Source organism: Equus przewalskii, chromosome 5 (genome assembly GCF_037783145.1).
Source record: "Equus przewalskii isolate Varuska chromosome 5, EquPr2, whole genome shotgun sequence".
In the NCBI taxonomy this organism is placed as follows: domain Eukaryota; kingdom Metazoa; phylum Chordata; class Mammalia; order Perissodactyla; family Equidae; genus Equus; species Equus przewalskii.
This window is the reverse complement of record NC_091835.1, coordinates 74,598,728-74,619,843: the sequence shown is the minus strand read 5'-3', so window position 1 is coordinate 74,619,843 and position 21,116 is coordinate 74,598,728. Positions and strand designations below refer to the sequence as shown.

At 48.6% G+C, this 21,116-nt stretch overlaps 1 protein-coding gene across 28 annotated transcripts; it reads right to left on the bottom strand.

Annotated features, from left to right (window-relative positions):
- Positions 1 to 76: 76 nt before the first annotated feature.
- On the bottom strand, positions 77 to 19,825 carry DGKA (diacylglycerol kinase alpha). 28 transcript variants are annotated; one of them, XM_008534178.2, is made up of 25 exons: positions 19,685 to 19,825; positions 19,440 to 19,601; positions 13,409 to 13,556; positions 12,914 to 12,987; positions 12,465 to 12,597; positions 12,142 to 12,216; positions 11,667 to 11,716; positions 11,229 to 11,303; positions 10,911 to 11,030; positions 10,683 to 10,797; positions 10,030 to 10,118; positions 9,780 to 9,899; positions 9,496 to 9,594; positions 9,234 to 9,317; positions 8,922 to 8,995; positions 8,687 to 8,761; positions 8,187 to 8,272; positions 8,006 to 8,095; positions 2,294 to 2,454; positions 1,981 to 2,045; positions 1,652 to 1,742; positions 1,170 to 1,368; positions 940 to 1,060; positions 687 to 747; positions 77 to 421 (listed from the first exon to the last, which is right to left on the bottom strand). In XM_008534178.2, exons 3-25 carry the CDS (start codon positions 13,470 to 13,472, stop codon positions 338 to 340), a joined length of 2,205 nt encoding a protein of 734 aa, XP_008532400.2. In that variant the 5' UTR covers positions 13,473 to 13,556; positions 19,440 to 19,601; positions 19,685 to 19,825; the 3' UTR covers positions 77 to 337. The 28 variants fall into 28 exon arrangements, 27 of the variants coding, with proteins under 27 accessions (XP_008532400.2, XP_070477682.1, XP_070477692.1 ...); XM_070621581.1 differs by lacking the exons at positions 19,440 to 19,601; positions 19,685 to 19,825 and adding exons at positions 15,033 to 15,178; positions 18,604 to 18,692; XM_070621591.1 differs by lacking the exons at positions 11,667 to 11,716; positions 19,440 to 19,601; positions 19,685 to 19,825 and adding exons at positions 11,408 to 11,590; positions 15,033 to 15,178; positions 18,604 to 18,673.
- Positions 19,826 to 21,116: the final 1,291 nt, after the last annotated feature.

Sequence of the window (21,116 nt, the reverse complement as noted above, 5' to 3'; positions counted from 1 at the left end):
TGTTTTTTTCTTGCTTCTGAGAGAATCGATGTCATTTAAGGAGTAGAGGTATAAATGAGGGAGGTGTACCACTTACTTAGATATCCCAGTGGGGAAAAAAAGTCATTTTATTCAGATGAGGCACTTTCAATGTATGTGTTTGTGGGGTGTGTGTGTGTGTGTGTGTGTGTGCATGGGGAATAGTGGAGGTTGGTGCAGGATAATAAATACTGTGAGGGTGAAGGAACACTCCCCTGAGCTGGCAGGAGGATGTGGCAGCAATGTACAGAGCCTAGGAAATAGAGTCCAAGGACGAGGAGGTGGCTTCAAGGATGGCTTGGAGGCTGAGGTGTACCCCTCAGCACAAGAAGCCAAAGAAATTGGAGGAGCGAGGGGGTGGGCCCACGAGCATGGGCATCTGGTTCTTGTGGGTGATCTTGATCTAGAAAGGAAGGGGGCATGTTCAGAGGCAGGAGCTGGTGCCTTGGGGCTGGAGTAGCAGAGACTTGGCGGAAAATCAGTGGGGTTCGGGGTGGGTTGCTGGGGTCCCAAAGAGGCCATAGTTGGATGGTCAGGGGCAGAGAAATCAGGATTTTGGAGAAACGGGAACTTCAGGCATCAGAAGGAGGTAAAGCAGATGTGCTATGGAGATTTAGGACTCATGGAGCCTGAGGGTTCAGTTTTTGGCAGGCATAGGCACTACTCACTGTACAGGGCGTCTGCATCCAGGGTTCTCCATCAATTTGCATGGGGAGGGTTTTTGTGGTGCTGTGGGAGGCCAAGGCAGACTGGTGATTTCTTTACCAACCAAATACCAAAACTCTGTTTCTTAGGTTGACTTTGAGACCCTTTGTTACTGAGGAAGATCTCCTAGTACAGCCCCTCCCCACCATTCCCATGACTCTCTGCTCTCCTGACCCCACTCCTTCCCTCAGAGCCCCTGGCCAGAGTTCTCCTTACTGGAAGGTGATCTCAGAGCACTTGGCCAGCCGATGTCCCGCATTCTTGAGCTTGGTATAGATCTGGCCCATCTCAATAGCACCCTCCAGCCCTACTACTTCCAGCCGCTTGTCACTTAGGTCTGGGGGTGGCAAGTGGGGAGACAGGGTTTTGCAGAAGCAGGGTGCCTCCAAAGAGCCACGCCTTCCCCTCAGTCCCGCCCACTCAGCTCCCAAGGCTGCACCTCTCACCTGGTACACAGGTTTTCAGGATATCAGGGTCCGTGATGACTTTAGCTGTGGCACCTAAGGCCTGGTTGATGCCCTGGATATCCCCATGAGGCCTCTTGGTGTCACCCCAGAGGTTGGAGCCACCGTGCGTGCTAGGGATGTTCAGCACTGCGATGCCTTCTAGCGACAGGTTGCTCAGATCCAGCGGTTTCCCACAGATCTGAGGGGAGGAGAGCACAGACCCTCACCTCTTGGCATAATCATGGATGCGACCCCTCCCTCCATCAGATGACAGACCGGGAAGGCCAGGATTTGGAGGGGTGTAAGGAATGGAGGGAAATAGGGACTGGTGTATCTTGAGAACTTGGGAAATCAGGACTGGAGAGCTGGGAGGTCAAAGTATAGGTTCAAGAATATGGGAAGTTCCTGAGGGCGCCTGTGGAAGGAGAAACTAAGATATAAGAAGCTGAAAAGGATGTAGGGTTAGGTCACATCCCACCCACCTCAACTGTCAAAGACTCCTCCAGCTTTTTGCATGTTGAGAAGATGGATTCAGAAGTGGCGAATTCGAAGTACCAGAGCTTGTTCTTCATTCTGTGTCAGCCCCAACACAAGGCCCAGTAGGGAGGGACAAGTTACACAGTGCTGGCCGAGGTAGGCTAAGTGACAGGGAAGGACATCAACCTCCTGACTCCAGTCCCATGGAGAACAGGCTAGCTTTGGTTGAGGGGCTCCCTAGAGGTGTCACTGCCCAACGAAGTGCTCTGAGTCAACGTCAGCCACAACTGAGTCCCTGCCACTGCGTAGGCCACCCCACCCCCTTTCCCCTCACCTGCTGTTGAACTTCTCAGGATATTTCTCTCGCATGATGTGGAATCGGTGAGCAATAGAGGCATCCTGCGGAGTTCAGGGTACGTAAGCTCAGAGGTCTGCCTCCTCTCTCGGCACAGAACTCTCTCTTTAACTCCCCAGTTTGACAGCAGTATGTCCCATGTTCTTTTCTTGCAACTAACGCCACTGTACCGCACCCCCAATTTCCCTGTGTCACAGCTCCTTTAACCTCTACTTTCCCTTTCTGCCCTCCTCCAGGCTCTGCCTGCTTAACCCCCACTTCCTCCCTTCCCCCCAGGCCCCACTCCACTCACCACACCGATGGAGAAGTAGTTATTGATGATTTGAAAGGGAACTGGGTCACTCTTTTCTTCAGTTTGTTGGGGTATCACTTCCACGGACCATCGATCCATATGTACCACCTTACTCATCTCTAAATCCTTGAGTATCTTCCCCAAATTCTGTCCTTCATACCCTAAAGATGGGGGAGAAGACAGGTTAGCACTGAGTCCTGGATCCCTGAGGGACCTCCTCTCAGCTCCCAGCTCCACAAATTCCCAGGGATCCTCTTCCCTGGTTCTGCAGACGGTCCCAGCCTAACCAGTGAAAGGGCAGGGCGCTTGGTCATGACTCCCATGGCCCAATCTTAAGGGCAGCCCCTTGCTGACTCTTTTCTCCACACTGTCATGGAGGGTGAATGTTCCCAATGTGTGTGGGCCTCTAACAATAACACCAAAGTTCACCTGAAAGATTAAACAGCCAGGAAAGTGCAAAATGCTAGAAGAGATGAGTGATGAGTGGGGGGTAATCTCTCTCTGACGCTCCCTCTCCCCATTCCACCAGATAGAACACAATGTAAAGCAATGGTGTCTATATAGTGTGATACTGCACAGCGAATAGAATAAAAGTTCAACAGTAAAGAATAGAGCACCCAGAAATAGAGTCAAGTATATCTGGGAATTTAGTATATGATGACATCCCAAATAAATGGGGGAAAGATAGATTATTTAACGAATGGTGCTGGATGTAGAAGTAACTGCTTATACCAAAATAAATTCAACGTGGGTCAAATAATTTAAATGTAAAAGAAATAAAGCAGAATTTGTACCAGCAGAAAACATGAGTGAATGTTTTTAGAATCTTTGAGTGGAAAAGGCCTTTCTAAAGCATAATATAAAACTAGGAGCCAAAAAAGGAAGACTGATAAATACAATTATATTAAAATTTAAAACTTCTGTATGGTTAAACAAACAGACACACAACTGAAAAAAAAGACAAAATACAAACTGGGAAAAAATATCTGCAGCACATATAACAGACTAACTTCTCCAACATTCAAAACGTGCTTACAAATCACTATATTTAAAAAGTCATGGGGCCGGCCTGGTGGCACTGCGGTTAAATTCACACGTTCCGCTTCGGTGGCCCAGGGTTCGCCGGTTCGGATCCCAGGTGCGGACCTACGCACCGCTCGTCAAGCCATGCTGTGGCAGGCGTCCCACATATAAAGTAGAGGAAGATGGGCACAGATGTTAGCTCAGGGCCAGTCTTCCTCAGAAAAAAAAGAGGAGGATTGGCAGTGGATGTTAGCTCAGGGCTAATCTTCCTCAAAAAAAAAAAAAAGAAAAGAAAAAAAGTCAATAGAAAAATGGGCAAATAACACAAACAAGCCAATCACAGAAGAAATACAAATGACCAGTACGCATATTAAAGATGCTCAGTATTACTAATAATTAGAAGAATTATAAATTATAATTAGTTAACTTTTTGTTGCCTCTCAGATTGACAAAGTATAAAGAGATTGAGAAAACCAAGTGTTAATGAGATTATGAACAAACTGGCACTCTCAATTGCTGTTAGTTGGAGCATAAATTGGTGTTTCATTTTTGGGAGGTAATTTGGCAATTTTTATCAAAATGTTATCAAATTTTATCAAAACATATCCTTTGATGCAGCAATTCCACTTTTAGGAATTTCTCCTGCAGAAACTCAGACACATGTGCACAGAGATGGATGGACAAGGATGTTTGCTGATGTACTCTCTAAAACAGCAAAAAACTGGAAATAGTCTAAATGCCCATCAGTAGGGGAAGGTTATATAAATTATGGCAAATCTATGTCATGGAATGACGTGCAGCAGTTGAATATAGAATGAAATCTGTGTGTACTAACATGGATAGATCTCCAAGACATGTCAGTCAATGAAAAAAGGAGTCCCAGGACAATCTGTAGTATGACCTCATTTGTGTTTATATAAAAGTCTGTGTGTGCACGCATGCGTAAAAACAGGAAAATGAGTGCAAATAGGAAACCGTCGTTATCTCTGGGGAGGTGTGTGGAATTTGGTGGAGGTAGGGAAGAGGAGACCTGTGTGGGACGTCTCACGCATTTTACTTTTTAGAATCTTTTACAGTGAAAATGTACTGATGTATCATTTGTGTAATTTTTTAAAAAAGACAATAATTAGGACCTGGCCCCATGGCCAATTGGGTGAGTTCACCCACTCCGCTTCTGCGGCCCAGGGTTTCGCTGGTTCGGATCCTGGGCACGGAATGGCATTGCTCATCAGGCCATGCTGAGGTGGCATCCCACATGTCACAACTAGAAGGATCCAGAACTAAAAATATGCAACTATGTACCGGGAGCGCTTTGGTGAGAAAAAGGAAAAAATGAAATCTTTAAAAAATAATAAAAAAATAAAAAGACAATAATTAGTAAAACGTAAAATGCTCATACTCTTTGAGCCAGCACTTCCACGTCTAGGAAATCTCTCATATCTCTGTGCAGAGATAGATGTGCAAGGGTTTGCACTGCGGCACGGTCTGTGATAAAAAACCCATCACTACCCACGTGTTTCTTAGTTGGGGAGTGGTTAAATAAGTTATGAGACGCTCAATGGAATGCTATTCTGTAACAAAAACAGTGAGGCAAACCTGACTGTATTGAAATATAATGATAACCAAGATGAGCCGTTTAGTTAAAAAAAGAAGAAAAACGTCAATAAAACGATCTCCATGTTTAAATGCATAATAGTATGTGTCCAGAAAGAAAAACATGGAGGAATAAACTCCCAAACTTTAAGGAGTAGATTATAGGGAACTTTCACTTTCTTGGCGTGTATATCTGAAATGTTTGAATCTTTTTTTTTACCACAAGCATGAGTTATTTTTGTAATCAGGAAAAAAATTTAAAAAATAAGTCTCCACTTCCTCATATTCCATTGATGGTTCAACCCACTGTAATTTGCCTTTCACCATACCTCCCTGCTGAAACTCTTTTGGCAAAGATTGCCAATGATTCCTGCCAAAACCAAGAATATATCTTTAGTTCTCACTTTAACTCATGAAACTCTTCACTTGGCCTCTAAAATACCACTCTGTAAGTTACAGAGGACCCTCTCGGACTGTTCCTTCTTAAGTCTTTGTGGCAGGCAGAATAATGGCCCTCAAAGATGTCCACGTCCTGATCTCCAGAATCTGTGAATATGTTGCCTTACCTGGCAAAAGAGACTTTGCAGGTGTGATTAAATTAAAGATTTTAAGATGGGGAGATTATCTTGGCTTATCTGGGTGGGCCCAATATAATCACAGGGGTCCTTATAAGTAAAACAGGAAAGCAAGAGAGAAGAGTCATGGAAAAAGGTGTGACAATGGAAGCAGAGGTTGGAGTGATAACATTGCTAGTTGGAGAGGGGGCCATGAGCCAAGAATGCTAGCAGCCTCTAGAAACCAGAAAAGGTAAAACAAAGGATTCTCTCCGAAAGCCTCTAGAAAAAAACACAGCTGTGCTAACACCTTGATTTTAGCACTGTGGGACTTATTTTGGACTTCTGACCTCAAGAGCTGTAAGATAATAAATTTGCGTTGTTTTAAGCCACTGTTTGTGGTGATTTGTTACAGCAGCAATAGGACACTAATACAGACTCCTTTAATAATTCATCTTCCTCTGCTCCATCCTTAAATAGAGTGTTTACCAGGATCTTGCTGTCCTTGGCCACTTTCTCTTCTTACCTCTTTCCCTGGGTAACTCATCTACTCCCAGGATGTCAATTACCTCCTAGGAGCAGATGATGCTTAAACACGTATCTTTAGGCCTGACTTCTCTCCTAAATCCCTAACATCTATTTCTAACTACCCACGACACATCTTCATCTAGGTGCTCCACGGACACTCCAACTCAGTATGTCCAAAACTGAATCTATCTTTCTTTCTTAAACTGGTCCTCCTCCTGTATTCCCTATCTCAATAAATGGCACCCCCATCTGCTCAGTCCACACCTAGAAAATGTTCTAGACTCGTCTTTACCTCCTCCTCCACATCCTATCAGTAACCAAGTGTTGTGGCTTCTACCTCATCAACTCGACTGCTACTGCCTTTGCTTTCGTGCTCACAACCTCTTGTCTAGACTCTTGCAATACAAGTAATTTCCTATCCTGTCTCCTACCTCCAATCCATCCTCCACAGAGCTCCCATAGCATGTTCCTTTCATCTCCCCTTCTTCAAACTTTACGGTTTTTTCAATATTAACACAAATTTTCATTAGCGCTGTATTTATATCATTATTTTCACGATTCAGGTGGAATTAGAAGAAACTGCTATGAGAGTCTTATTTGCAGAACACACAGTGAAGACTCAAAACACATGACATCAAAGTGTCTAATACTGTAAATGAAAACAAAGTCAGATGTTGAGGATTTAAAAACTGGCCAAAAAAATCGGTCATATATCTACATACAAGATTTAAGTTATAATATGCACTCAGAGATACTTCTGCTTTCTGGAATAATATTTTATATATACAGAGAGTAATTTTCATTCTATATAGAGAGTATAATACCATATTTATACTATATATATAGAGAAAAAGTATAATACCATATATATATATATATATATATATATATATATATACATACACACCTATTTTTTCTTTTAGTTAAATCTTTCATTAGTTCAAGAGTTACCCATGGTTCAACGATTGCACATTCAAATGCCTCACTGGCTAGAAAGGTAAAGTGAATGAGTGAATAGCAGGGAGCTGAGGAGACTGCGGAATTGAAGAATACATCACCCACTTCTTGGAAACAACCAAGTTCAAAAAAATTTAAAGCACTGCAAGACAAATAATACAGAACAACAGAAATCGTTTCTATGGGCTGTCAGCTTTCAATCTCTGGCAGGATAAAGTTAAAGACTTCTCAGCACAGCATTCATGACCCTCCATCATCTGGACCCTGCTCCACTCAGTCCGCCCTCTTCCCATTCCTCACCTTGCACCCCATGTCCAGTCACAACGAATGGCGCACACTTTCCCTAATGCACCTTCTCGTTGTTTGGTGGCTCCTCTGGCCTAACACAACTTCTTTCACCTAGAACACCTTTCAATCTCCTTATCAGACCCTGATTCCATAATCTCCTGCAAGATCTCAGAGCTGGATTCTGAACCCAACAGCTTCAATTCCAAGATACCTCAAACTCAACCTGCCCTACACTGACCTCTTTATCTACCAATACCATCCCTCCAACTCTTTCTCTTTGAAGGGAGAAAGAGACTAGAAATGAGAGTGCAGTTAGGAGAATGTTGCAATAGATTTGGGAAGAAATTATGATGAATGGATGAACGACCACTGACTAACTTTTTGAATGAATCACGGCCAGGCTCCCTACTAACTCCATCATTCAGCATCTGGCTTAGCTCTTATACAACCTTCCTTATTCCCACATTGTCCTCCTCCCGCTCCCATATTCCTTGATTCTCTGAGCCCTAAGAGTTGGTTGGGAGAAATAGATGGATATTTTTAGGTTGATAGGAAAGAAGACTGTCACCCTTGACCCTTCTAGGTTCAGACTGTGGTCCTTGCTTCTTCTAAAGTTCTCTTCCTTTTGGACAATCCACTTTGGTACCCAACCATCTGTGCTTCTCTTCTTCCTCAACCCTCTTTCTATGCCTTGAGGCCTTCTCTTTGTGCCTTTCCTTTCCTACCCAACTGCTCCCATTCCCCAGGAAAACAATTCCTAACCACTTACCTCCTCCCCATCTTAGGCAGCGAGCCAGATCATTTCCAGTGCCCAGGGGCAACACAGCGACAGGAGGCACAACAGGCAAGTTGGCTTTGTCTGGGGAGGCAGGTGAGGAGATGGACGGAGGAATTTAGCTCTGGAAGGCCACTGCCCCAGTGCCCTGCCCAGAGTCTCTTTCTGCACTGACCAATCATCTCTAGAATCCAGCCTACTGTGCCATCGCCGCCACACACCAAAACCCGGAAATTAGGAACCTCTCTGAAGAATCTGAGCCTGAGAAAAAGGTAAGAGAAAAGATGAGGAAAGATAACAGAACCAAGGCTACCCAACTCCTGGATAGACAGATTACTTCTTGTCTCTCATTCCTTATGACCCCTTTTCCCTTTGTCAAAAGGTCTGAGTTTCTGTTAAGGGCAGGGAGAAAGTACTTTGAGGAAAGTTATAGCCACTCCTCAGTGATTAGGGAGGAACTGGCATCTCCATCCTTTGAGAACAGAACAAAGATGAGCCAACGAACTCAGTGGCGGGGTGCCCAGTGACCCTAGGAAAAGCAGCATTCTGAATTCTGGTTTCTTGTGGTCCCCTAGCCCTCCCCTGCCAACATACACTGTTTCCTCTTCTCTCCCAATGTACACAGACAGACAGACACACACAAACGCTGTGATACAGCCCCTAACCTATACTCACCCTGCTTCAGGACCATCCTTTAGGAGGTTGAACACCTGTCGAGGGTTTAGCAGATATTGGAATTTCCAAAGCACCCTGTGTGAGGGAAAAAGGAAAGGTCATGGCAGGGGATAGATGTTCTGCACCCCACCCTTTTGATGTCCTTCTCAAGGTATGTCCCCTCCATACACACAGATTCCCAATCTCTGTTGGTCATCCCTCTCCATCTTAGAAGACCCAGTGTATCTCTTCTCACCTCTCCCCCTGCTTCCCGCCACTCTTAGGGTTGACAAAGACGAGAAGGGGGTGGGTGTTAGAAACAGGGTCAACCTGCATTTGGGGAAGAAAACAAGGATAGGGAAACAGGATTTTGTTAGAGTTAAGATGGGCCCTGGAGACAGGGGCAGAAGGCTGGCATTCCCCCAAGATACTTTCACCTCCCCTACCAGGGTGGGGCTTCTGAAAGCAGGCACCATTCCCCAGGCTTCTCACTTCATTCCCTCCCATGAGGGCTCCAGCGAAGAAAAACCAGCCCCCACCATGAATCCCAAGCCTCTTAGCCCTGTACCCGCAGAGCCTCAAAGGTGCTCAAATTTAAATCATCCATGGTCTTCTGGCTTGTTTTGCTACTTTTACGCTCCTGTCCAGAGGCCTAGGAAGGGAGGGAAGCACAGGGAAGGAAAACTGGATTGTGTGTGTAAATCCCTAAACAGATGAGAGTCTGACTTGAATCCTAAAAGAATAGACTTGCTGCTCAAAGTGACACTGTGTGTGTTTTTTAATGGGGGAAGCACTCCTGTCCCCTCCCAGCTGCTGCCCCAGGGTCTCACCAGGACGCTGGGATAGATGGAAGATGGAGGCAGGATGTGATCTCGGAGCAGCCCACAGTCACACTCAGGGCCCATGGCTTGCAGGCAGTCATCATGGATCTGAAAGACAGGGGTGCATGGAGAGATCATGGAGGGAACCCCGTCACCTTTCAACTTGGGGGTCTAGTATTGGAAAGAGAGCCCTTAGGAGCAGGGGCAGCTGTGGCTAAAGGGGAAACGGGCCTGAGGGAGCAAGCGGAGAGAGGGCGGCTTTGGGAGGCTGGAGGGAGAGCTCACAAACTGACCTCTAGGTGGCACCACACACAATGCAGCCCAACTAGGCTGTGGTAGATCCGGATCTTCTTCTGGCAGCGGTCGCATCGCCCAGACTCACAGCCTCCTCGCACCCACACATGTGATTGGACCTTGCGGAGAAAGGCAATCCTCTGTCTGAGAGGGTCTGAGCAGGGCCTGGGGGAAGGGCTGAGGGGAGCAACGGGCTAAGAATCAGGGTCAGGATGCAGGTGGTGATGGTGTGGGCATGGAGTCACTCACACCAATGTCCTTCCGAGACTTGGCATAGGTGCTGACTTCACAAGGCAGGGCTTTCATGGCACAATGGTCGTGAACGATGTACTTACAGACTGGGCGAGAGGGGAGAAAGTCAGAGCCTTAGCTGCAGCCCCTCCTCCCATTTCCTCCTTAACTGGGGGTGAGGTGGAATCACTCACTGAAACAAGACATCTAAACCCTTGCTGTGAGGGTGGGTAGAGAATTGCAGTTTGGGGTTGGGGCTCACCTCCAAGACCTGTGCCTCTTGCTCTCTTCCCCCTAAAAGAGCAATTGCTACCACACGTCCACCCCCTACTCCATCCATGTGCCAGGAACTGAGCTGGATGATGCAAAGGAGGCCCAGATATAACAATAATAATAAAAGAATAGCTAATTTTTATTGCAGATGTAATAGTATGTACATGCACCGTGTGAAGCACTTGTCTTGCATCGACTTATTTAACACTCACAATTACCTCACTTTCAGTTGAGGAAACTAAGGCATAAAGAAGTCATGTGGCTTTCCCAAGGTCATATAACTAGTCAGTGGCAGAGCCCAGGATTCAAACCCAGGTCCCTCTAAGTTCAGAGCACCGTGCTCCTGCAGACAGCTGGGCTGCCCCTCTGCTCCCACACTCCCAGGCCCCATCACTCACGGTTACAGCTCAGGCCCTGTTTGCCAAGACCAATGCTTGACTCGCACAGGTTGCAGTAGACTGGTCGGGGGAACCTCTTGGGTCTCCACATGTGCTGCCCATTGTCCTTCAGAGTCTGGGAGGGCACAGCAGATTCTAGGGAGTGTCTAAGCCCTTAGAGGGCCAACCTCTGACAAGCACAACCCATGGCTGCTGTCTTACCCGTCCTCACAAGTCTCTCCTACTCACCATCTCCAAACCCAGCAGTACCAGCAGTGGCACAGTGGTGGCCCCAGCCCGGAGCCACTCAGCTAGGGAGACAGAGCCGCTGCCATCATAGTCAATCTCTTTCATCATCTCCTGAAGAATCTGAGCAGAGAATGGGGGGGGGGGTACTTTTGGTGTGAGTGGCTCCTCAGATCTGACACCTCTCCAAGGCCCCTAGGATACCCAGCCCAGCCATCCTAGCCAAGGGAACCAGGCCGCCTGTCAGATACGGCATAAGGGAGACACATGATTCACCAGGGCGAAGGGACAAGAAGAGAAATGGAGGAAGAACTGCCTTACCGGCCTCAGCTCAGACACGTCCCAATCCAGATATTCGGCCACTCGCATCATCTGTATGATGATTTTGTCCACTTCCTGGGGGCCAAGCGAGTAAGAGCCACAGCCATATCCCACCTCACTACCACCATCCAAACTCTTCTCTAGAAATCAGAGTTCTTGGGTTCCACCCCCAGACCCACCTCTCATTCTCAGGTGTCTCTGCCAAGTAAACAATTGTCTATGTGTGTTCGGATGTTTGCAAGGCAGCCCCCAATTCATGTCTCCAGCCTCCTCTTTTAGGGATCAAGAACTTGGAACCTATTCCCAAATTTAGTCCTAGAGGACTCAGTTTCTCCCTCTAGCTTCCTCTGCTTCTTAAGATCCTGGAGAGTTGGGACAGGAGGGCACAGACAAATAGACACAGACTCCCTTGCCCAGCATACAGGTTCCCCAACTCACTGAGCTGTCCAGGATCCCATTTCTGTCCGTGTCGTACAGCTTGAAGGTGACTGTGGGGTGTTTTAGGGGGGTCCAGGGTCAGTTTTTGAGGGATACCCAAAGAATTCATAACAGAATACAGGGGAAACAAAGAGAGAGGGAGAGACCTTTTGGTTGAAGAGCCCAGAGCTTGGGGCTGGGACTGAGAAAGGAGACAAAAAGAGAAGGGATACAGGCTTGGATTCCACCCCTAGTGAGCCTGACAGGGGAGAGAGTTCACACCCCCTGCATCCCAACAACACCCCAGGCCACCCACAGAAAATGCATTAGGCATAGGAGTCTGGGTAACAGAGGAAATGGGCCCATTCTCTGGCCCCACCTTTGTCTGGCCCTGTCAGCCTTTAGGAATCCTGAAAAAATGAGGGAAGGAGGGCTGGGGAACACCCTCTCTCCCATCACCTTTCCTCCCCTCTCCCAATCCAGAATGGCAACTCACATTCTAGCTTATCTTCTGGACGGCCACCCTCCAAAAGGGAAAAGTAGCAGGAGACATCACTGAGACATACCAGATCTGGTTACAAAAAGAGCAGCAGATCTGAGGGTGGGGCTCCCTCCACTCTGGCTCTTCTCTTTTCCTTGGTTCCAGCTCTTCCCTTTAACTTTCCTCCCTCCAGCCCCCACACCAACCTGGCCACCCTCCACCTCTCTCCCCCAGCCCTGCTCCCAACATGTGACTCAATTCAACTTTCACCCCCCAAACCCGCATTAATTTGACTTTTCTTCTGGAGGCCCAGCTCAGTCCCACCTACTTGACCATACCTTTTTTCACAGTCTCTTCTAAGCAGTGATCAGTCTGGAAGGATTGAAACAGTGCCAGGCTTAGGTGACTGGGAACATTATCTGCTTCCAGATAGATTTTCAGGAATTGCTGGAATCCCTCATACCCAATGGCCTATGATGAGAACAAGCATTACCCTGGGGAGCCTGCAGGATGAGAGCCGGGGACTGAAGAATTGGGTGGGGACAGAGACAATAAGTAGAGAGCTGAGAAGCATCCAAGGCAGGAGTATGGTTTCTTGGGCTGAGGAGTTAATGTGATCTCTTGCTTTGCCCTAAAGCAACAGCTGTGGTAACAATGGGTGCAGGGGTATCTAGAGGGAAGATAGCAAGGGCCCAGAATAATCCCTGGAAGTTGGGATCCCAATGGAGTAGCAAAAACAAAGATAGGAAGAGTTAGTCAAGGAGAAGATTTCCCAGCTGCCACTCACATCTCCTTGGACATATTCAGCCATTTCACCATCCTCAAAGAGCTTTAGGACATCACTGACCTTTTTGGTGGAGTCTAGCATGTGAAGAGAGTGAAAGAGCATTAGTCTGGTTTGGCTTTCCCTGTCTTCTACCAGAGTCCCACCCAGACATCCAAGAGGAAAAAAGAGTCAAGTGAGATGAATAAAGAAGAAATTCCAAGAAGAAACACAGAAATACAGAGAGAAAACATTTCAGATCCTCCAAAGTGGTACCCCTTCTAGCATCTCTCCTCTGAGACTTGGAACAGGCAGTCAAGGTTGAGAGAAGGTGGCTAGTGACTTGAGACCACAGGCACCTCCCAAACTCCCTCTCTTCCCTTTCCCAGTCATAGACAAATCTCAGCAGCTGCCTGGCTGAAGGCCACTGGGAAAATTGGAGGAGTTGGGGGGAATGAGGAAGTGGAGGGATTCTCTGGGTAAGGTCGCCAGAACTGAAGGATTGAGAGGAAGACTCACATTCCATGTATTTTTGCAGCTGGGCAAAATCATTGGGGCTTATTAGGCCCCTCTCCTTGGCCATCTTTCTCTTTTCCTTAAGGATGGCCACAAAGGCAGCTTGGTAGTAGTACTTCTGGCGCCTGGACCTCCACTTCCAAGGTAAGATCTGGAGGAGGATGACAAGAGCATGTGGCAGGAAGAGCCAGCTGTCTGGTCTCTTTACTTCTGTCTGCCACCTCCATCCACCACTTCCACTATGATTTCTGTTCTTTCCTCCTCTGAGTCCCTCCTGCAGTCCCTTCATTTCCCTGTGTTCTCCTCCTCTGTGTGTCTCTCTCTCCCTGACAGAGTCGGCCCTGTGTCTCTGTTTCTCTGACTCATCTCTGACTTTTTCTCCTCCATTTCTGGATCCTTCTCCAGCTCTCTGATTTCTCCCCTAATCTGTCTCGATTCGTCTCTGACCGACCTCACCTCTTCGCCCCCAACCCCCCGTTTCCAGTCTATATGTGTCTCTGTGAGCGTGTCCCCCTTGGCGGTTTCTACCTCTTCTCCCGCCACCCCCAATCTCTGCAGTTTCTCCGGGACTTGCAGTCTCTCTCATCTCGGCTCCCGCAGTCCCGACCCGCCCCGACCCGCCCCGTGGTTCTCACTGCGTCGGTGGCACGCCTTCCGAGCCACAACCCCATCTTGCTCCGCCTCCAGCCTCGGTCCCCAGCTCCGCTCAGCCATCCACTCCCCGAACCACCCACGTCCCGCAACGACCTCTAGCGCTTCTGACGCGCGACACAGAACCAGCTCTGGCCCGGTCCCCAGCCCCGGCCCCGCCTTGCCTGCGTCCCGCGGAGCTCTACTGGGGAAGGGCGGGGACCCAGGCGTGCGAGATAGGGGAAGAAGGCTCCGAGCATCGGCCTGGCTTCCCAGTTCCAGGAGGACTGAGCTGATTGCGGGAGTCTCGGATGCGGGGCTCTTCCTTCTAGCCTGCTAGGTTAGTAGTGTTTAGGGAGCTCCAGCTTTTGGCTCTGGGACTCAGGGACCAGAGAGGAGCCATCACGTGGATCATGCTGACCTCTGGCCCAGGGGCCAAGTTACAGAGGGCAAGTTGCCTTGAGGATTCAATAACAGCAGTAACACTATCTCTCATTAGAGTACAGCACTGATATGAGTCAAACAGCTAGAGTTAGTCTTGTCCAGGTTCCATTCTTAGCTCTATCACCGTGTTATGTGGGCAAATTACAATCTGTGAAATGGGGAGAATGATACCTATCTTTCATAGTTGTGAGGATTAAGTCAAATAATTAATAAAAAGTACCCAGTACAGAACTTGACATATAGAAGGCCTACAAGAAATGGTAGTTATTACTGTATTAACAATTAAAATCGGATCCAGTGAGATAGGAAGTTATTGCTATAGCCATTCTACAGGTGAAGAAACTGGAGCTCAAAGGGGTTGGGATTTCTAAGGCAGGTGATAAGTGGAGGAGCCCACGCTCTAACCCAAGAACCCTGTGGTGGGGACCCTGCTTGTCTCTCTGCCCTCCTCTTTTTCCACTTGGTCCTTCACACACTGCCTCCTAGTCCACTGCCTTCCTTTCTGTTCCTTGAGCACGCCAAGTTCTCCCCTGTTCAGGGCCATGAGACTTACTGTTCTGTCAGCCTGGAGCAGCCCTCCCCGCTCTTGGCAGAGCTGACTTCTTGCCCAAGCTGAAATGTCAGCTCCTCCAAGACACCGTCCCTCATCATTCGGTCCTAAGTAGCCCCGCTCCTTTGCACAGCACCCTCCTTCGTTTCCTTCACAAAACGTATCACAAGTGGAAATTATCTTGTTAATTTATTTGCTGCTTTGTGTTCTGTTTGTCTTCTACCAAAATGTAAGTTCCACAAGGGCAGGAAGTTGTCGGTCTTGTTCCCCACTGTATCCCCAATACCTGAAACAGTGCCCAGCGTGTTGTAATTGCTCCATATTGGTTGTACAAATAGTTGTGTAAAGTTAGGGAGTCATATTTTATCCAAACACAGTTAAATGAAATGCCAGAGTGTCCATCCTGACAGTCAGGGGAATATGAGACAATTTGCAGCATGTATAGTAGGTGCTAAATAAATATTTGTTAAATGAAGGAATGATGCTAGAAAGTACTTATTATGCTACTCCATGCAAGGCTCTCACCTTCTGCCTCCCCCTGCCAACACTTATTCAGGGCTTGTTGGGTCAGGCTCAAGGAGGCAATTAAGGCCTACAAGAACTTCCTTTCTGATGGTGCAAGAACCTTCTCTGTAGCCTCTGCCCTTGAGACACCTGTGCTGCCCACCTCTATGTAGCATACCATTCCTGTTCTGGGGGCTCTCTGGAAACACTTAGAAGGGGGTTCTGGGACACTGATATTCTAGAGAAAGGACTGTACCCATCTAGCCCTTTTCAATGACTATAATCCAACTTCTACTGCCAACAAATCTAATGAATACAAAATAGTTTTATGGTTAATGGGGCCTGTATGGCTTAATTAGCCTTTCTCATTACTCCTGGGGATTCTTAGATGACTCCAAGGCTCTAGGAAATGGAATCTGAGAGAGAAAGTGACAGGGAGAGAGTAAACAAGGGATGACAAACAGGAGAGAGGACATGATACTTCTCTCTCACCTCTCTTTTCACAGAGACCCTTCTAGCCCCCGGGGTTTTTTTTTGTTTTTGTTTTTGTTTTTTGAGGAAGATTAGCCCTGAGCTAACATCTGCTGCCAATCCTCCTCTTTTTGCTGAGGAAGACTGGCCCTGAGCTAACATCCATGCCCATCTTCCTCTACTTTCTATGTGGGACGCCCGCCACAGCATGGCTTGCCAAGCGGTGCCATGTCCGCACCCGGGATCTGAACCGGTGAACCCTGGGCCACCGGAGCAGAACTCTGAACTTAACCACTGTGCCACCAGGCCAGCCCCGCCCCCCCAGGGCTTATATGTAGAGGTTAGGAGAATGGACTTTTGCATTATCTAGGCAAGGACTAGAATCTTAGCTCTTGGGGAGTTATTTCATCTCCCTCAACCTGTTTCCTCATTGGTAAAATGGGTACCTAGAGAAATCAGTCACAATGTAGGGACTAAATAAAATAATACATGCAATATACTGAGCATATTGCATGGCACAGAGGAAGAACTCAATAAATGTTAGCTATTATTATTATTATGATTTATAGCACAAGGGTGGTACCTAGAGAAACACATCTGGAGATTAGGAAAAATGATGTCTTTGACCCAGGAAGGCATAAATTCTAGGGACTTCCAGTAGCAACGAAGCCCAGTTGTACACCTTTCCTTCCTGTGTCATATCTCAGGTACAGACGTGAAGTATCAGGATCCTGTACTTTGCCTCTGGGAGGGTAAGGCGGTGGTTATAAACTAGTCTGTTGGGGTCCAAGGACACCCCTGGCATGGTACTTTGGATATAAGGGCTCCTGGGATCTTTTCAGGTTCCTCTCGACTTTTCTCACCAAAAGTTTGGCTGCCCCTGCTGCTGAGAGGCAGCAAACTGCCAGATCCTGGGGCCTTAAAGACCTGGAACAAGTCCAATTTTGTCCTCCAGCTCCATCCCAACCCTGAGGCTATAACCTGGGCTAGTCCTTGCAAATGCCAGGGCTGGGAGGGTGGGGTCTGGAGCCCTCTTGCCAGCTATTTGTGACTCACCCATCCCTTCCCTCCTCTGGTTTCCCTGATTGCCCCTACCACCTTGGGGTAAGAAAGGAAGAAGTTGACTTGGAGGTAGAGACTCCCAGAACATCCTCAGAGCTGGGAGACACCAACTCTCATATTTTACAGAGGAAAACTGAGGCTCAGAGAGCAAGTGAGTCTCTCAGGGTCATACCCAGACTCTAGATATCTTGTCCTTAGTCTGTTCCACTAACACTTAACCAGTGCCTCTGGTTTTCTAGATCTTTTTTTTTTTTAAGATTGGCACCTGAGCTAACAACTGTTGCCAATCTTTTTTTTCCTTCTTTTTCTCCCCACATCCCCCCAGTCCATAGTCGCATATTCTAGCTGTGGGTCCTTATAGTTGTGGCATGTGGACGCTGCCTCAGCATGGCCTGATGAGCGGTGCCATGTCCGTGCCCGGGATCCGAACCAGCGAGACCCCGGTCCACCGAAGCAGGGAGCGCGAACTTAACCACTAGGCCACCGGGCCGGCCCTTCTAGATCTTATTTTCAACATTAAACACTAAAATTGCTGCTAACTGAGAGATAAATATGATTTCCAAAGCCAGTGCTAACATTTAAGATTTCCTTTTGCACGTCAACATTCATTGCTCACATTCCAAGTCTTGTAAATTTACAATTACTCAAGAATCAGCTATGCCCCCGAACATTCAGGCTGACCCAGCCAGGAACCCCAAAAGACAGGCACTCCCCTTTGAGGACCCAGGCCTGCTTACCTGGACTTGTGAATCCCTTAACCACACCAGGGCCTGCATCCTCCTCCTCTTTTCCAGGAGTGAGGGAAGTTCTATTCTTTCTGCCCATCCCTGTTACTAGTAAGTCAGTGGTCCCTGAGAGGGAATCCTTTGGCTTAAAGCCTCAAATTTCCTTCAGCCTCCACAAACATCACAGATGATAGTGTTGCCTGATTAAGGGAGTGGTGTTTGTGTGTGTGTGTGTGGGAGGGGGGTCATTGTGTAGTACAGGAGGAAGTTACAGTCTTGGCATGGTTGGGGGACGTGGGCTCACACATTTGGAGGCTAGGGAGATGCCCAATAATATTTGCATTTCCTCCTCAGTAAAGCTCCTTTCCCCCATTTAAAGGGGAAAAGTGGGATTTAGACCCAGGTAGTTTCAGAAACTTTCCGGTGACAGGTGTGGAAAGAATAGGGGTGGGAAGTTGGTGACCAAGAGGCCCAACCACAACCCTTCTCCACCCGTGCAGCACTGTAGAGGTTCCACAACCGACTTTCCTCCTACTCAGGTCCCTAGCAGCCGAGCCGCACCATCCCTCCGAGTGAGCAGAGGGATGGAGGGGAAGGTCCGGGGACACGCTGCCTGCGGGGCGCCGGCCCAGCCCTCCGCTGCCCGCCGCGTCCTGGCGCAAACCCTTCAGGCTACCCGCTCCAGCTGTCATGCTTCCTCCTTCTCCGCCCCGCAGCCCTACCCCAGCCCGTGGGGCGTCCCCTCCCGCGTCCCCGCCCCACCTGCACCGGATGGGAGGGCGAGAGGCGCGGGGGGCTCCCGGGGTCTCTACCTTGCCTGCGGAGGGCGCGCGGTCGGAGCTGCGGTGCCGGCGCGGGAGCTGGAGCGCGAGCTGGGCTGGGGGGACGGGCCAGGCAGACGAGGCCGCCGGAGCCGCCCCGCTCCTGACGACACAGCTGCCCGCCCCCGACCCGGCCCGCCCGCCCGCCCGCCCGCGCGTCCGCGCCCTGCGCCCCCAACTCCAGGAACTCCAGTCTGGAGAGGCCCCGTTTCCAGTTCAGCCAACCTCACTCCCCCTGCCCCCGAGTATCTTCAGGGCTCTGGTCTGTGCCACTTTCTCCACATCCTGGCTTCTCATCTTTTTCCCTCCCTAGGGACAGCTCTATCTGTCTTCCCCTCTTTTTAATCACTCAGCGCCTCTCCCCTCATCTCAACCCTCGGGGACCAACATAGGGGGCGGGGTTCCTGACGGGACAGCTTGGCGGATGCCCACCCAGACAACTTCTCACCCTCCCCTAATTGCTGCCATCTGGGGACTGCCCTTCCCAACCCCTTTCCAACCAGCATGGACTGAATTCATACTCGGGAAATCCCACAGCAACAAGGCCAGAGTTCCAGATTCCACATCCTGAGACCCAAATACCTCCCTCCCGCCGTGGACCCCACGCTGCTTGAGGCCACTTGAGAGAATCTGGCCACCTTCACCTCCAGGTTCTTCACATCCGAAAACCCAAACGCCACATGTCTCAGGATTGTTTCCCCAGTCTAAAGACACCTCCTTCTCTCAAGACTCAGGTCCTTCCCAGAATTCTAGGGTGGAGGTTTAGGTACAAAGAGCACTCTGGTCTGTGTCCACCCTTTCTCCACCCCCTAACCCTCCCACTTTACCTGCTGGCCTTGGCAGGTGGCGTAGAAGGCCCTGGTCAAAAGTAGAGGTGAAAGGAAATCCTTTCAGCTTCTCCTGTTTGGAATCTGTTCTGGAGTTGTTAAGGCTCTTGGGGCAGCGTGGATGGTGGTGAGGCTGGTAGAGCAAGGGAGAGAGACAGAGGCCTAGGGACTTACTGGTAGGAACTGGGTACCTAGGCATCCTGCTCCCTGGCCCCGCCCCAAGCCCCGGTCTCACCCCCTCCTACCCTTCATTGAAATAGGGCACAGCAACAAAGGCTTGAGTTCCTGGAATCTTCCCTCTTACACCTGGTGGTGGAGGAGGGCGGGCGGGGAGAGCCCTGACTGGCAGCTTGTATGTATGTGTTGTTTTTGCTGTGTGTGTATGTACACACATACATATACACACATAATATATACATTTGGTGGGGGTTGGGGAGAAGCCATGAATACATGAGGCCCCCTAGTGGAAACAGAGGGGTCTAAGCAGTTCTTGATTGTTTCAAGACAGGCTTGTGCAAAGAGACTCCTCCATTTTTGTCAGAAATAGAGTGGCTGAGTAATAGGGTTTGGGAGTACTGTTGTTGCATCTGAAATGGAGACCTGAGGCAGGGGTTGGAAAGGGTCTGTCTCTCTGCTCCTTTCTCCTCTCCAATCTTAAAAAGACAAGGGCCTTGCCACTCCCCATCCTTCATCTCCCCTTCCTATATGACCTCCTTAGTCATAAGGAATCATAAGCACTTTTGAAGGCCTGTTATGCTCCAGGTCCTGCACTTAGTTCTGCAGGACTGCCAAAGACACAGCCCGGCTTAGGGCTGCACCAAAGAGTGGCTTGGTGTGTGTGTGTGTGTAAAGCCTCCCCACTCTAAGCCATCCTAAACAAACATACAATATAAGTAAGAACAAGCCCCTTAGCCCCTCTTCCAATCAGTTTTCTGCCCCTGAATCCCTCATCTAGAAATCCTGCAATGATACTAATCCTTAAGACACTCAGCTTTCTTTGCAAATGATATAGTGATACCACCCTTTCTATGACCTTTCTCACTTCATCATCCTCAGATATGTCCCTACACGAAGTTAAAGATGCTCCTTTTAAGTCTTTGTGTGTGTGTGTGAGAAAGATTGTCCCTGAGCTAACATCTGTGCCAATCTTCCTCTATTTTGCATGTGGGAGGCTGCCACAGCATGGCTTGATGAGCGGTGCATAGGTCAGCGTGCAGGGGATCCAAACCCACCAACTCCCAACCATCCAAGCTGAGTGCGCAAACTTAACCACTCCACCACCATGCCGGCCCCTTAAGTCATTTTTTGAGACTTCAAAGTGGGGCATGAGGTGATCTCTCTAATAAGGAATAAGAAGGAATCCATCATGCTCTAGGCTTCTTTGTGTCTTTTTTAGGAACTGTGCTCCATCATACCCCAAGTCAGTTATTGGTGGGGGTGGGGGAAAGAAAGGCCAAGAAACATCTAAGGAGGAGGCGCCTAATGCCTGCAGTTCCAGGTGCTCATTTCTTTAATCAACCACATCATAAAAGTCAGAAAGAAAGAAACCGCAGTGAACAAAGGGAAAGGAAAAAACAACAGCCTTGTTCTCCCCAGCCTCTTCTTTCCTCTCTTCCTCCTCAGGGTGGGGGGCCACATCCGGGGCCCAGGGCTGGGTCTCAGGCAGGTCTGCTAGGC